Below are 15,657 nucleotides of genomic sequence, written 5' to 3' on the forward strand. Positions count from 1 at the left end.
ACACTCTCTCTCTCTCTCTCTCTCTCTCTCTCTCTCTCTCTCTCTCTCTCATCTATATATTTGGAGGAGAGAAGCAGAATAAGTTTGTTTATTCTGTTGTGATTGTTGTACTGGTCATGTTGTGTGGATGCCTGATTATCTCCTAAAGCACCTACTCTATTCCAAACTTAAAAATGGAAAGCGTAATGCTGGTGGTCAACAAAAGAGGTTTAAAGACTCTCTCAAGGCAAATCGGGGGGAAAATGTAGTATAAACACCAACAACTGGGAAACACTGGCCTGTGAGCGCTCCAATTGGAGAACAGCCTTTACCAAAGGTGTCATGGGCTTTGAAGACGCTCGAACTCAGGACAAAAGGGAGAAACGTGCTAAGAGGAAGGCACGCCTGGCAAACCCTCACCGTGATCAACTCTCGCCTGGAAACCTATGTCCCCACTGAGGAAGGATGTGTGGATCCAGAATTGGCCTCCACAGTCACTTACGGACTCACTGTTAAGACCGTGATCATGGAAGACAATCTTACTTGGCTACAAGTGATCACCAATGAAGAAGAAGATGAAGAAGATACAGATCAACACTCACAACAAGATATATGGCATTACGTATTGTTTATAAATTCTCTCCTCATTTCCACTATAATTAGCTTGACAGTGGATTGCAACCTATAAAATTGATGGACTGGTTGTAAAGCCTCTTTATGGAGACAACATCCCAGTTAATGCTTCTGTATATACTTTTTGAATAGTCCAAGCATGGTATAGCCTGCAACTTTGTGACTTTATGTGGACAGTTGCTCTTCACTTTACCCAAATGATAAGCAGATCCCAGTGGCTTCAAAGAGTATGAGCGATAAAATGAAATAGAATGCACATTTCCACAAACTCGGCAGAGTGCCACAGAACTTAAAACACTTAGAAATAAAATAAAATCCCAGGAATCAGCGGTGGGCTTCTTCTCCCTCCTAAACAAGCCACATGGGGAAGCGTTCAAAACATGCTTGTGTTTTCTCAGTTGCTTTCCTCGGCAATGCTGTTAGAGTCTCGTTGTCAAGAATAGGCCTGACCTTTCTGCGCTGGTCAGAAAGGTCATCCGTAAAGGTCAATGCGAACAATTCACTGAATAGTCTACCTCAGAGCTTGCAGCACATAAATGGACTGCTCCTTTCCTGGCATGAAATAGTGTGTGGGCAGCTTTGCTATTCCTCGAAGGACTATGCCATAAGACAAAAGCTGTGTACTCGTAAGAAAATTGCAAGTTCGGTAGCTTATGTAGCTCTGTTTCAAACAGTGCTGCTTTCAACAGTTGTTATTAGCCAGTATTGTGAGATAAAGGCCCTGCAGAGAGAACAGTGCACACAGAAAAGCTCAAGATACACGTTGATCTACCCACACATAGTTGTTATCCTTGAGAAACGTAGAAAATAACAGGATATATTTATCCGAAAGTCTTCAAACTTACACGACCCTTTAAAAATTAGCCGATGAAGGTGAATACATCGAAACAGGGCCCTGTCCTGGTTTCTAATCCATAATTGACTTCTGACTTCCACTCAATGATTGAAACTAAGACCTCCACGACGAATCTGACTGTGGACTAACATGAACTCATCTCTACTCATAAACTCTTATCTCTAATTCTGTAACGAATTATTGTGCTATACATATTTTTATGAGTTTGAATTTGTAATCTCTGTTAGAGTTTGTAATCCTTGTCAGAATACATACTTTTGAATGGATTAGTTTTTGTTACTATTGACTATTGATTTGCGAGTAGGGACCACTCCCACTATTGAAACTTACATTGGCCTGAGTTCTTGGTGTGCTTTTTTCTTGGTATATTTAATAACAGGAATCTCAACTAAAGCATCCATGACAGATGGCCATCCAACCTCTGCTTAAAAATCTCCAAGGAAGCAGTGTCCACAACCTCTCATGTTTGTCTCTTCCACTGCTGAACAGCTTTTTCCCTTTTAATATTTGTGTCTCTCTCTTTGGTTAAAAAAATAAAAAGCAAAAGCGTTTCACAGTGGAATATGGAACTTTCTGCATGACCATCAAAGCTCACCAGTTTGGTGAAGTCCTGAGGGCGACCTGTTTACGCAGGAGCTGCTTTTGTGTGTCAGTGCGCTTTCTGGGTCAGAGTGCTTATCTCCCAGGCCAAGTTCCTAAACCAAACATCCTTATCCCCTTCTTTCAGTGAAGCTGCAAACGAAAACCCTCGCAAATGCCTGAGTCAGAAACATATGTTCTCTTATAGTCTCTCCTCATAAAGCTGGCATTCCAGGTCTCATGAAAATTCAATATCTCCACATCGTTTTGTATGTGAAAAGAGATTTCCTTACATGAAACAAACATGGGTTGTGGCCAGCTCTCAATTAAAAATCCAAACAGTGAATTGTTTGCTTTAGGCAAAGAAAAGGGGTTGAGAAACACTAAAAAATATAGGAGACAGACAAATAGGCCTTTCTAAACAAAGACTAATTGCTCTCGTAAATGTAGGGTCCTCGTTATTTAGGTTTAGATACGCTTATGAGAAAAGGGTGGACAACTGAGAGATGGACTTGCATCCCATAAAAGAGCCTGACTCCATGAGAGTCTTGGTTGTTTTGTTGTTGTTTGGATGCTCCGCCAAGTTTACATTCTCCGTGATTTCACTCTTATGTATTTATAATAGCACAAAGGGAACAGCTCCAGAAACTTCAAGGGGAAGTTGGCGTGGTTGCTAGTGTAACTAAGGGTATGTACGCATTAGGAGCTTAAAACGCAGCAAGGTTTCCCCACACACATTGTGCTTCAAGTCACATTTGCATGCTGCTGCACACACCAGGCAGAAAGCAGGGACGGCTACACCCAATGCGTGTTGCCTGTTCAGCTTTCCTGTGCCTCCAAGCACCGCCGCCAACTCCCCACACTCCTGAGCAGCTAGACTGGTGACTGGGAGTGGCTGCTGAGACCATATAACACCAGTCTTAAAAGACCTTCATTGGCTCCCAGCACGTTTCCGAGCCCAATTCAAAGTGTTGGTGCTGACCTTTAAAGCCCTAAACGGCCTCGTGCCAGTATACCTGAAGGAGCGTCTCCGCCCCCATCGTTCAGCCCGGACACTGAGGTCCAGCTCCGAGGGCCTTCTGGCAGTTCCCTCACTTTGAGAAGTGAGGTGACAGGGAAACAGGCAGAGGGCCTTCTCGGTAGTGGCGCCCACCCTGTGGAATGCCTTCCCATCAGATCTTAAAGAAATAAACAACTATGTGAGTTTTAGAAGACATCTGAAGGCAGCCCTGTTTAGGGAAGTTTTTAATGTTTGATGTTGTATCGTGTTTTTAATATTTTGTTGGGAGCTGCTCAGAGTGGCTGGGGAAACCCAGCCAGATGGATGGGGTATAAATAATTTTCTTGTTGTTTAGTCATTTAGTCGTGTCCAACTCTTTGTGACCCCATGGACCAGAGCACACCAAGCACTCCTGTCTTCCACTGCCTCCCGCAGTTTGGTCAAATTCATGTTGGTAGCTTCGAGAACACTGCCCAACTATCTCGTCCTCTGTCGTTCCCTTCTCCTTTTGTCCTCAATCTTTCCCAACATCAGGGTCTTTTCCAGGGAGTCTTCTCTTCTCATGAGGTGGCCAAAGTATTGGAGTCTCAGCTTCAGGATCTGTCCTTCCAGTGAGCACTCAGGGCTGATTTCCTTCAGAATGGATACGTTTGGTCTTCTTGCAGTCCATGGGACTCTCAAGAGTCTCCTCCAGCACCATAATTCAAAAGCATCAATTCTTTGGTGATCAGCCTTCTTTATGGTCCAGCTCTCACTTCCATACATAGATGATGATAATGATGAGCTGAAGCTGTCATCTGGACATCTGCAATGGCTATCTCAAATGTACACACCTCTGCTTAAATGTTAAGTGAACATGGCTTGCATTTGCAAACTGAATGAAAGCTGGCTTGAGGGAAAACACATCAAACTGGATTAAGATACTACAGGGTAGATTTGGTTTGTGGCTAACATCATGTGCATATGGCTTCAAATGCCAATGGTGGAAGCCTACTGGAGCCAGAGTAAAATGGTAATGTGTACCAGCCTAGGAGTAAAGCAAAAAACCCCCCAGTAAATAGCCATATGTAAATGTAAACTGAATTACATCTGGGTTGTTTATACCATTTTCCTTGTGTGTCTGTACAGTTGATATGTTAAAGCAGTGTTTCCCAAACTTGGGTCTCCAGCTGTTTTTGGACTACAACTCCCATCATCCCTAGCTAGCAAGACCAGTGGCCAGGGATGATGGGAATTGTAGTCCCAAAACAGCTGAAGACCCAAGTTTGGAAAACACCGTACTAAAGAACCAACAGCAAGAGGTCACATCATGATCCAAGTCAAATATTGCCCCTTGTCCACCGAGGAGCAGAATTAGTATTCCTAATGAGTGAACCGGAAATATAACAGGCATTTTACTTTCATATTTCTATGTTGCGATTGCACTTGGAATACCATGTACAGCTTTGGTTGCTGCATCTCAAAATGGATATTGCACAGCTGGGAAAAGTGCGGAAGACGGCAACCAAATTGATCAGGAGGTTTTACAACTTTGGTATTGCAATATTACCATATTTGGGGCCAGCCAGGCAGATCCCTTTACAAAAACAGCTGCACACTGCAAGGTTATATTGCTGGTCTTATTAGTGTGTTACTGGTAAGGAACCATCCTCAGGGATCATGAATTCTTAGCAGGACAATGCTTAGCTGTCTGGCAAAAGATAAACCTTACTTAGATAAACCTTAATTAGCATTTTGTTTTGCTTATGTAATTCCTGCAATAATTACAGCAATTAAGGGGGGGAAATTTAGTCTGGTCTTTTTGCAAGATTCGCTTTCACCATGTGTATTTATTTTAAGTCACACACACTGTATGTATAAACATAACTGTTCCCCTTGATATGTCTGTATCCAAGTGACTTTGCGGCAATGACAAACCCTTTGCAGAGTTGCTGCGCTGGCACCGTTGAAGATGCTGATGCAAAACCAAAAATGTCTTGGCAGACTTCGCATATGCAGATTGCTGCTTTTTGTTTGTTAAACAAAGGCAACTGTGGTATTTTTAGTTCTATTCAAAATACGGGAAGCAAAAATCATTCTTGCCAAGTGGCAAGGGACAGAACTGGCGGAGGAAGAAATTAAATCCAGATTTTCACAAAAGAACTCCAAACCTTCCTCACGTTTTGTGCTCTGGTCTGACCTGTCATTCCACTGTGTCATAGATATTAAGTGCAGTGCAGTTCTTCTGTCTTACGGTCACGTGGTTGAACTTTCAGAGTTCGTGTCCCCAGGCACTGGGATGTTCAACACAGCCAGAGGGTGGAGGAATCTCGGTTCTGCTACTAACGATTGTGTGAGGGGGAAAGGTGACCCAGGGATCCAGTCACTCAACTTGCCACCACAGCTACTTGGTCAAAGAGTTATGGGTCAGGGGAACCATTGCCTCCACTCTTTAGTTCATCCATTGCTGCAATGGAAGTGAGTGGCCCAATGTCAGGCTTCTTCCCCCATGTCAGTGGATAAGAGATCAAACAAAAGGAACACCTTACCAGTTAGAAACATTAATAATTGCAGTGAGAGAACGAAGTTAGAATCTTTAATAATTGCAGTGAGAGAACAAAGAACACATCTTCTAGAAATGGTGGTGCTCCCAATTAAGGGTCACTCCGTCCCTATTAATCTACATCACTCCTACATTTTGTAATCTGAATTTGTATCCTCTGTGCTTTCTGTTCTAACACTTTCTGAGCTCTGTGTGTCTTTGGAGAAGGAGGGGGGACTGTGTCCAGAGACTGTGAATCTGTTAACTCTCTCTCTTCCAGTGTTTCTTCTGATAGTAGTTCCCCATCCAGTATTTCCCAGCTTCTGCCTTCTGAACTGTGCCCCTCTGCAAACCACTGTTCCAAATCTATGCTGTCCTCCTCTTCCTGAGAAGATTCAGGATCAGGGGGAGGGGGTGGCCCCCACCATTCTTCCTCAGTGCAGCCGTCCTCAGCAAGGTCCCAGACACCCAAGCAAGATATGTGAAAGAAAACACTCTTCTCGGCCTTTCATGCAAGCCTGAGATAGCTCAGTTGGGAAAGAACAAGACTCTTAATCTCAGGGTTGTGAGTTTGAGCCCTGTGTTGGGTGAACAATTCCTGCATTGCAGGGACCCTTGTTCTTCCAGCTCTACAATTCTATGATTCCATCTCCAAGTCTATTATTTATCACTTCTGCTTCTCTGTTTCTCTTTCACAGCATTTATTTTCATTCAGCTCATTGCTGGGTTCAGCCCACAGGCAACCCAGTCAGGTTTCCCAGGTCCTCCTCCAGTTTAAAGAGACTGGAAAACAAAACACTGCTTTGTTGTTGTTGTTGTTTGGTCGTTTAGTCGTGTCCGACTCTTCATGACCCCATTGACCAGAGCACGCCAGGCACTCCTGTATTCCACTGCCTCCTGCAGTTTGGTCAAACTCATGCTGGTAGCTTCAAGAACAGTATTCAACCATCTCGTCCTCTGTCGTCCCCTTCTCCTTGTGCCCTCCATCTTTCCCAACATCAGGGTCTTTTCCAGGGAGTCTTCTCTTCTCATGAGGTGGCCAAAGTATTGGAGCCTCAGCTTCAGGATCTGTCCTTCCAGTGAGCACTCAGGGCTGATTTCCTTCAGAATGGATAGGTTGGATCTTCTTACAGTCCATGGGACTCTCAAGAGTCTCCTCCAGCACCATAATTCAAAAGCATCAATTCTTCGGCGGTCAGCCTTCTTTATGGTCCAGCTTTCACTTCCATACATCACTACTGGGAAAACCATAGCTTTAACTATAAGGACTGCTTTTTAAGTGAGCAAATAGTACTCAACCATCAGCCACACATTGGTGTCAATATGAACCAACCTGTCTCCACCACCATATGTGCCGTACGATCTCACAGGTGCCCATTAAGAATCTGGAAGTACAGGCAAGGAGTAAATCCTGACAACCCTTTTGATGCAATTGTTCACTGATACTGTACCATCCCAGAGCCTCAGGAGATCCTTACTAAATAAATGCATTTGAATGAGACCACATATTACACGGCGGCTCAGCTCTCCTCTTCCCATTGAGCTGAATGAATGAAAAGTATCGAGACAGAATTTTGTTGCTGCATCTCAGTTGCTCATCGGTGGGAGGCAAAGAGTGATAATGGTTTTGCATCAACTGCCGTTTTTTCCCTGCTCTTGCTTTCTGGGGTACTTGTTTTGTGCTTTTGATAATATTATTAAAGGTATTTTGTAACTGTCGCAAGTCACCATGGGCAGGTGGTTGCAGAAAGCTGGGCTAAAAATTAAAATAATATACAATATGCACACGTGCTGCACTTCTGACCTCAATATTTGACTCCGCAGTGCATGTTTATACACAATCTCTTCTCATTATGGCACTAAATCTTCACATCTGGTACAGAGAACAAGGGCTTACACCGCTGCATAGCTGCACATTCTTCATCAAACAACCATTCCTCCTCCTTATTTCAGGGTCAACAAACAATCCTGAGAATTGGAGGGAAACTATAATTATAATCATCGTGCAAAATAGCTCCGATAATCACACAGGGGAAAGTAATGGCCTGCCTTTTCAATGTTGAGTTCCCCATAATATAAATACACACATCCCAGGATTTTAAACAAGTGTTGCAATTAAGTGCCTTGATAAAACAAGCCAGTTATCTTGTTTGGTGGAAAATAATGTTTAAAGCACACAGGGCAATTTTAAATTGCCCTCCCGCTATACTTTACCAATACCACGCTGTCATTAAAGCTGTTGTTCTTTGTATGACTGTAAACTAGCAGAGACAGTGATAGGGCATGAATGCTTGGGAAATATTTTAAAAGGTCTGAAGAAGGACTGGTGCTTTATTGGTTCACTTCACACTATGGTCAGAGTCAGGATGCTCCCGAATCTTCTTCTTTGGCAATTAGTTGTAGCCGAGTAAGGTTCTCTTCCATAAACACAGTTTTAACAGTGAGCCATAAGTGACCGTGGATGCCAATTCTGGATCCACATGTCCTTCCACAGTGGGGACATAGGTTTCTGGGCGGGAGTTGATCATGGTGAGGGTTTGCTGAATGTGCCTTCCTCTTAGCACGTTTCTCCTTTTCGTCCTGAGTTCAAGCATCTTCAATGTCCATGACACATTTGGTAAAGGCTGTTCTCCAATTGGAGCGCTCTCAGGCCAGTGTTTCTCAGTTGTTGATGTTTATACTTCATTTTTTTAGATTTGCCTTGAGAGAGTCTTTAAACCTCTTTGTTAACCACCAGCATTAAGCTTTCCATTTTGAAGTTCAGAATAGAGCAGTTGCTTTGGAAGACGATAATCAGGCATCCGCACAACATGGCCTGTCCAACGAAGTTGATGTTGAAGAATCATCGCTTTGACACTGGTGATCTTTGCTTCTTCCAGTACACTGGCATTAGTTCTCCTATCTTCCCAAGTGATGTGTTAAATTTTTTTGAGACACCGTTGATGGAATCTTTCGAGGAGTTGGAGATGGCGTTTATAATGTTTCACAAGCATACAGTAATCTTGGTAGTACAATAGCTTTGTAAACAAGCATTTTGGTATCCCTGTGAATGTCCCGGTCCTCAAACACTCTGCACTTCAGTGGGGAAAAAACTGCACTTGCAGAGCTCAGGCGATGCTGGATTTCGGCATCAGTGTTGGCCCTTGTGGAAAGATAATATTGAGTAGCTGGAAACCCCAAGAGGGGAGACTGCTGTTGTGCCACTGTGAGAACAGGATGCTAGAACAGTGGACTGCTGGCCTGATCCTACAAGCGTATTCTTATGTTCTTATGGTGAGGAACTCTCCTAGGAGTTACTGTGCCTGCTCTGCATTGTACCAGCAAACATGTAGACGTCTTGGAGCAGGTGACAGTATTATAGCTTGAAAACTGCATTGTTTTATAGTTATGGTGCCCAAAGGGTGTAGTTGTGCATTTGAGAGCCTTATGTTGATCCCTGTGCTAACACAAGAAACATTGTGCAGTGCTGACACGAGAAGCCACCTTGTTATCTGATCTGGGATAGGAAAGGGAGTCTTAGTCATGACAAGGTAAAAGGTCAACCTTTCCTCAAATCTGCAAGTGTCTGACATGACTGAGCGTCTCTGCCAAGAGCTGATTAAGAGGTTTTGGAGGAAGCCTCGCCCAATTGTCAACTTTTAATTTCTCTGCTCTCTTAAAGCAATGCCGGATGCTGGCGGGGGCTGGGGGATTTGTGGGTAGAGATTGGGCATGACCTTTTATTTGGCCTCTTTATTCAACCTCACAATAATTTCTGATTATTTTAACATATTAAATCTCACAATGATTTCATAATTATGTGTCTGTGTATTTCTAATAAAGGTAAAGGCACCCCTGCCCGTACGGGCCAGTCTTGACAGACTCTAGGGTTGTGCGCCCATCTCACTCAAGAGGCTGGGGGCCAGCGCTGTCCGGAGACACTTCCGGGTCACGTGGCCAGCGTGACGAAGCTGCCTTCCCGCTAGAAAGCGGTACCTATTTATCTACTTGCACCCGGAGGTGCTTTCGAACTGCTAGGTTGGCAGGTGCTGGGACCGAACAACGGGAGCGCACCCCACCACGGGGATTCGAACCGCCGACCTTTCGATCGGCAAGCCCTAGGCGCTGAGGCTTTTACCCACAGCGCCACCCGCGTCCCTTTGTGTATTTCTAATAGGGATAACCAAATCAATAATTTTTGATATAACTGTAAAAAACTACTCTGAAAATTTATTCTTCCAAAAATAAAACCTTCCTCTGGTTGTAAATATTAAGATGAGACCAGCAAGAATGAGTCTTTCATAAAAATAATTAATCAATCAATCAATCAATCAATCAAGTCTTACTGACTAGTGATTTAAATTGTGATTTAAATTGATTTGATTTAAATCAAATCCACCCTGCTTACAACTGTGTCAAGAATCAATGCCAGTAAGGCTATCTTCCTTCAGTTATAAAAAAAATCCCCTGTTGAATGGCTTTGACGAGTAAGCAACGAGGGACACGGGTGGCGCTGTGGGTTAAACCACAGAGCCTAGGGCTTGCCGATCAGAAGGTCGGCGGTTCAACTCCCCCAACGAGGTGAGCTCCCGTTGCTCAGTCCCAGCTCCTGCCAACCTAGCAGTTCGAAAGCACGTCAAAATGCAAGTAGATAAATAGGTACCACTCCAGCGGGAAGGTAAACGGCATTTCCGTGCGCTGCTCTGGTTCGCCAGAAGCGGCTGAGTCATGCTGGCCACATGACCTGGAAGCTGTACACTGGCTCTCTTGGCCAATAGAGCGAGATGAGCGCCACAATTCCAGAGTCGGCCACAACTGGACCTAATGGTCAGGGGTACCTTTACCTTTAAGCAACATTTCAGAGCTGAGGGCCACATTTCCTTTGGGTAAAGTGACCAGGGGCCGTGTACCAGTGGATCTAGGAGGGGGAAATGGACAGGATCAACTGAAATGTGGGAGGGTTTCCCTTCTCAGTACACCTTGTAGTGTACCTGACATTATTGTACCTATTTCCTTATATCTAAGTATGAAGAGTTGGTAGTACATATCTGTGTTTACGGTATAGGTAAAGGTGAAGGGACCCCTGACCATTAGCTGTGACTCTTAACAGCTCATACTTTGTTCATACTTTGCAGTATATCGTAGTTTTGACAGAGCATGCAATCCAGAGGAAGAGTTTTGAATCATCCACTTTTCCTTAACTGCAGTTTCCTGTGTCATCTGAACTGAGAACTATGGTTAATGCTAACTATGGTTAATTTCAGAAAGTCAGATTCATAGCCCATGTTTTGCCTTACAAGTTGGGGAAGTTGTTTAGTTAGGGAAAAATCGTTGTCAATATTTACTAAAGGCTGGGAACCCCTTAGCGACTTTTTACAAGAAAATGGACTTGTGATATCTGGCTTTGAGGATGGAAGAAAATATTGGTTTATAGAAAGTGGAATTGTTGGGTGTTATCTTGGAGTGGGTGTTTTGAATATTTTTCTACATATATAGCTGACCGACAAAGAATTGGAATTTCTTTTTTCTCTCTCTCTATCTTTGATATAAAAAGATACTGGAAATTTTGACATTAACTTTTGTATATCTTTTTTCAAACTTTATTGGGAGAAGACTGTTGGCTTGTAAGGCATTAATCATAGTTAGGGGTAACCACAGTTTATGACTCCAGGTGACACAACAAATTATAAGAAACTATAAGAAAGAAAGAAAGAAAGAAAGAAAGAAAGAAAGAAAGAAAGAAAGGAAGGAAGGAAGGAAGGGGGGAAGGAAGGAAGGAAGGAAGGAAGGAAGGAAGGAAGGAAGGAAGGAAGGAAGGACTTACAAACTCCTGGTCCCAACAGAACACAGGAGAGCATACAAGCCCAAGGCTTGCTCTGGTTTGTTCCTGACATAAGTCATGGCCAAATCGGGGCAATATCTGATTTCGATTAGCACCATCAATCAGTTTTTTGGGGGCATCTTCTATTGCTAAGAATCCAAATCCTTCTGATGACTTCATGATGTTTTAAAACATGGGCTCCTCCAAAACATGGGTCATTCTCATCTCTATGTGTTTTGGTTTCTTTCAGATTCGGACCTGAGCATGCGGACTCTCAGCACGCCCAGCCCAGCGCTAATATGTCCGCCAAATTCGCACATTTTGCAGAATGGCCGAGGATCTTCCACATCGTCCTCTTCGATTACCGGGGAGACCATTGCAATGGTCCACTCGCCTCCTCCAACCCGCCTCACCCATCCTCTCATCCGGTCTGCCTCCCGACTTCAGAAGGAACGGGCTAACATCGACCGGCTGCCAGACCACTCGGTGATCCAGATATTCTCTTTCCTGCCTACCAACCAGCTGTGCCGCTGCGCCCGTGTGTGTCGCCGCTGGTATAATCTTGCTTGGGACCCCCATCTCTGGAGGACTATTCGCTTGACGGGCGAGACAATCAACGTGGACAGAGCCCTGAAGGTGCTGACCAGGCGACTTTGCCAGGACACGCCCAACGTCTGTCTCATGTTGGAGACGGTAATTGTTAGTGGCTGCAGGCGGCTTACGGACAGAGGACTCTATACTATTGCTCAATGCTGCCCTGAACTGAGGCAGTTAGAGGTGTCGGGTTGCTACAATATTTCCAACGAGGCGGTCTTTGATGTGGTGTCGCTGTGTCCCAACCTGGAGCACTTGGATGTGTCAGGTAATAGAAAATATATCTGTGCTTATATTTGGGTGGAGAACTTTGCTTAAGTCAGGGATGGGGAGCTTTCACCTAAGAGGCGCTGTGTCCAGGGCAGCTGTCTACCAGCTCCACCTGGTACGCAGGCTGAGACCCTACCTGCCCGCGGACTGTCTCACCAGAGTGGTCCATGCTCTACTTATCTCCTGCTTGGGCTACTGCAATGCACTCTACGTGGGGCTACCTTTGAAGGTGACCCGGAAACTGCAATTAATCCAGAATGCGGCAGCTAGACTGGTGACTGGGAGTGGCCGCCGAGACCACATAACACCGGTCCTGAAAGACCTACATTGGTACCCAGTATGTTTCCGAGCACAATTCAAAGTGTTGGCACTGACCTTTAAAGCCCTAAATGGCCTCGGCCCAGTATACCTGAATAAGCATCTCTACCCCCATCATCCAGTCCGGACACTGAGATCCAATTCTGAGGGCCTTTGACAGTTCCCTCACTTTGAGAAGTGAGGTTACAGGGAACCAGGCAGAGGGCCTTCTCGGTAGTGGCGCCTTCCCTATGGAATGCCCTCCCATCAGATGTCAAGGAAATAAACAATGCTCTGACTTTTAGAAGACATATGAAGGCAGCCCTGTTTAGGGAAGTTTTTTAATGTTTGTTGTTTTATTGTGCTTTTAATATTCTGTTTGGGGCTGCCCAGAGTGGCTGAGGAAACACAGCCTAATGGGCAGGGTATGTATAAATAAATAAATAAATAAATAGGCTTATTGTGGCCCCCAAAGTCTTCCCATCTGGCCCCCAGGGCCTCTCCTCTTCACACACACCCCATCCTCCTCAACCTCCATGCTGGCTCCTGGGAATAAGAAGTTTAACTCAACAGCTTTTGTTCTTTTTGCTTGCTGTTTGGCAATGCACATTGCAGGCATAGGTTTCCAGATCAGGACCACATCATGGGGCAAAGGGCTAAAGCCCTCTTGTTGCGGATGCCAGGGTTCAGACTTGTATCTGCTCAGCGGTACTTGATATTTGCAATGGAGCGCTGATTCTAGTCTCTGTGTGTAGGGAAATGAAAAAATGATGGATGAATGGGTGTGCTTGTGAGTGAATGGAATGCTTAAAAGCTAAATCCCAATATTAACTCCTTTGTGTTCTAGTTGATGCATTTTTCTTTTCTATTTTCTGATCTTTAAAAAAACCTTCAAGGCTAATCCTCATCTCTCCAAAGTGACCTTATGCTTAAATTAGTGGGGGCTTGTCTTTCATGTGTCTTTTCAATTAAAGCCATAGTTTGCAGAGGCAGAAATTGCCTCAGGTATACAAAACCAACAAAGAGTCCAGTGGTACCTTAAAAGAGTAGCTATTGTAATACAACTAGGGGTGTGGCATAAATTCAGTTCAGGTTGCAATTAAAGGCAGACCTACCAGATTTGCACTTTCCGGAACAATACATGAAACAAAACAAAGTCATCCTTTGAAATTCGCTGTTCCCAAATATTGTGATGCAGTTATTCAGACAGGTAATGCACACAAAAATGCATATGGTGTAAATGCACATATATTAGTAAAAATAACATACAAAAATGCACTATAATGGGGAAATTGGTTTGCAAAAATGCATAGATTAGGAAAAATTGCACACCAAAATGTGCAGATCAGGAGAAATATTCATTAAAATGCTGATTTATTTTCATGGGGTCTTTTTCAAAACCCTAACTTCCCTCACTTAAAACTTCCCTAACTTCAAAATATGGAAGCTGAGAGAAGCTGCAATGGTCACTTTTGCCCATCCAAGTCTTTAGTTTCTACAGGGTTCTCTTCATTGCAGTTGCTACAACAGAATGAGATTGAATTAATTCTCAAATATTCAAAATGTTGTGCTAAACGGTGTGTGCAATACTGCCCTCTGCTGGAGTGGTTGTCTGAGCTAAGGAATGTGGACATCTTTCTGGTTCCTCTTAATGCAACTTGGCAGACCAAGTCTCAACTGCCTGCTCTGAGCCCAATTTATTGCCATATCAAAAGGATACGAAGAATAGAGTGATGCATATCAGCATCTTTAGCCTATTGAACCACACACCAGAAGTACCCAATGAGTGTTACAGGCAAATATCAATGGGACTTAAAAGTAGCTGGGGGTTTTTATTTTAAAAAAATAGTTATGCTTTTCAGGTTTATACAATTCATTAATTTTACAATCATTTTAACATTTCAAAACTTGACTTCCTTCCCCCCTCTTTCTGCGGTTCCTTAAATTTATTTTTAATATAATCTGCATATCCAAATTAACAATTTGCTCGTTTATAAATTTAAGGAACTGCAGAAAGAGGAAGTCAAGTTTTGAAATGTTAAAATGGTGGTAAAATTATTGAAATGTATAAAACTGAAAATCATAAATAAGTTAAAGGAAAGGAAAGTAGTTGCATAAATTCACGGCAAATAGCAAAAGAGTTGACAATGGTGTGTTTGTGTGCATGGATGATTTAACCACTTTGGCTCACTTCCAGACATATGTGACAGGAAGCAGATAGCATTATCCAGGAGATTGCACATGAGAGAATGAGATTTGTCACGATCCACATTCCTTTCCACATGTTCTTGAGCAGAGTCATCCATTGCACCGCTGTTGGTGTGAGAACTCTCCTGAATGAGCAGGTGCGCACAATCTATAGCTTTTATGTGAGCGAGCATTAAGGCAGAAAGAGGGAGCGGATGAGTGAGTTTGGTATCCGTAATCACATGGAACTGACTGCACATGCAAGGGCAGGAGGTGTGCTCAGAACATGTATCGAGTACGCCTGCATGTTTCCAAATGTGTGCATGTTGCTAAAGGTGCATTTTTTCTGGGAATCTGTTTATAACCATGCAGTGAGACCTGTCCTTTGCATGAACCAGGTTCACCTGGTGCCTTCACTATACACATTTAGGTACCAGGCAAAAACGTTCATCCAACGCCCTTTTAGAATGTGTTGGGGGCGTTAATGGGTTGTTTTTGTTTTGATTATGTATATTGCGAGAAGTGAGGTTACAGGGAACCAGGCAGAGGGCCTTCTTGGTAGTGGCGCCTGCCCTGTGGAACGCCCTCCCATCAGATGTCAAGGCAATAAGCAACTATCTTACTTTTAAAAGACATCTGAAAGCAGCCCTGTTTAGGGACGTTCTTAATGTTTAATACTGTATTGTATTTTTAATATTTGGTTAGGAGCTGCCCAGAGTGGCTGGGGTATAAACTATAAATTATTATATTATTATCCTCCAAACTGCCCTGAGACCTGCAGGTATAGGGTGGTATACAAATTTATTTATAATAGTAATAATAACCAGTTATTCTATGAATATTACTGTGATCATTTGACAGCTTGAAAGTTTCCCAAGGCCTCATTTGAGTCATTCAGGTTCTGTTCAATTAGGTATCCTGGAAATAATATTTTCATGTCA

General features: G+C 43.5%; 1 protein-coding gene across 3 annotated transcripts in view; it reads left to right on the forward strand.

The window, feature by feature from the left end:
- FBXL7 (F-box and leucine rich repeat protein 7) overlaps positions 1–15,657 on the forward strand; it is a 221,464-nt gene that overhangs the window by 196,934 nt on the left and 8,873 nt on the right. For all 3 annotated transcript variants that reach the window (XR_014529611.1, XM_083519455.1, XM_083519454.1), the window contains one exon: positions 11,619–12,230. Coding sequence is in view for 2 of the 3 variants with exons in the window: in XM_083519454.1 (XP_083375580.1) it covers positions 11,619–12,230 (612 nt within the window). In the remaining variant the exon portion in view is untranslated. The remainder of the gene's footprint in view (positions 1–11,618; positions 12,231–15,657) is intronic.

Source organism: Podarcis liolepis (assembly GCF_965112155.1).
Source record: "Podarcis liolepis genome assembly, chromosome: 8".
Lineage (NCBI taxonomy): Eukaryota > Metazoa > Chordata > Lepidosauria > Squamata > Lacertidae > Podarcis > Podarcis liolepis.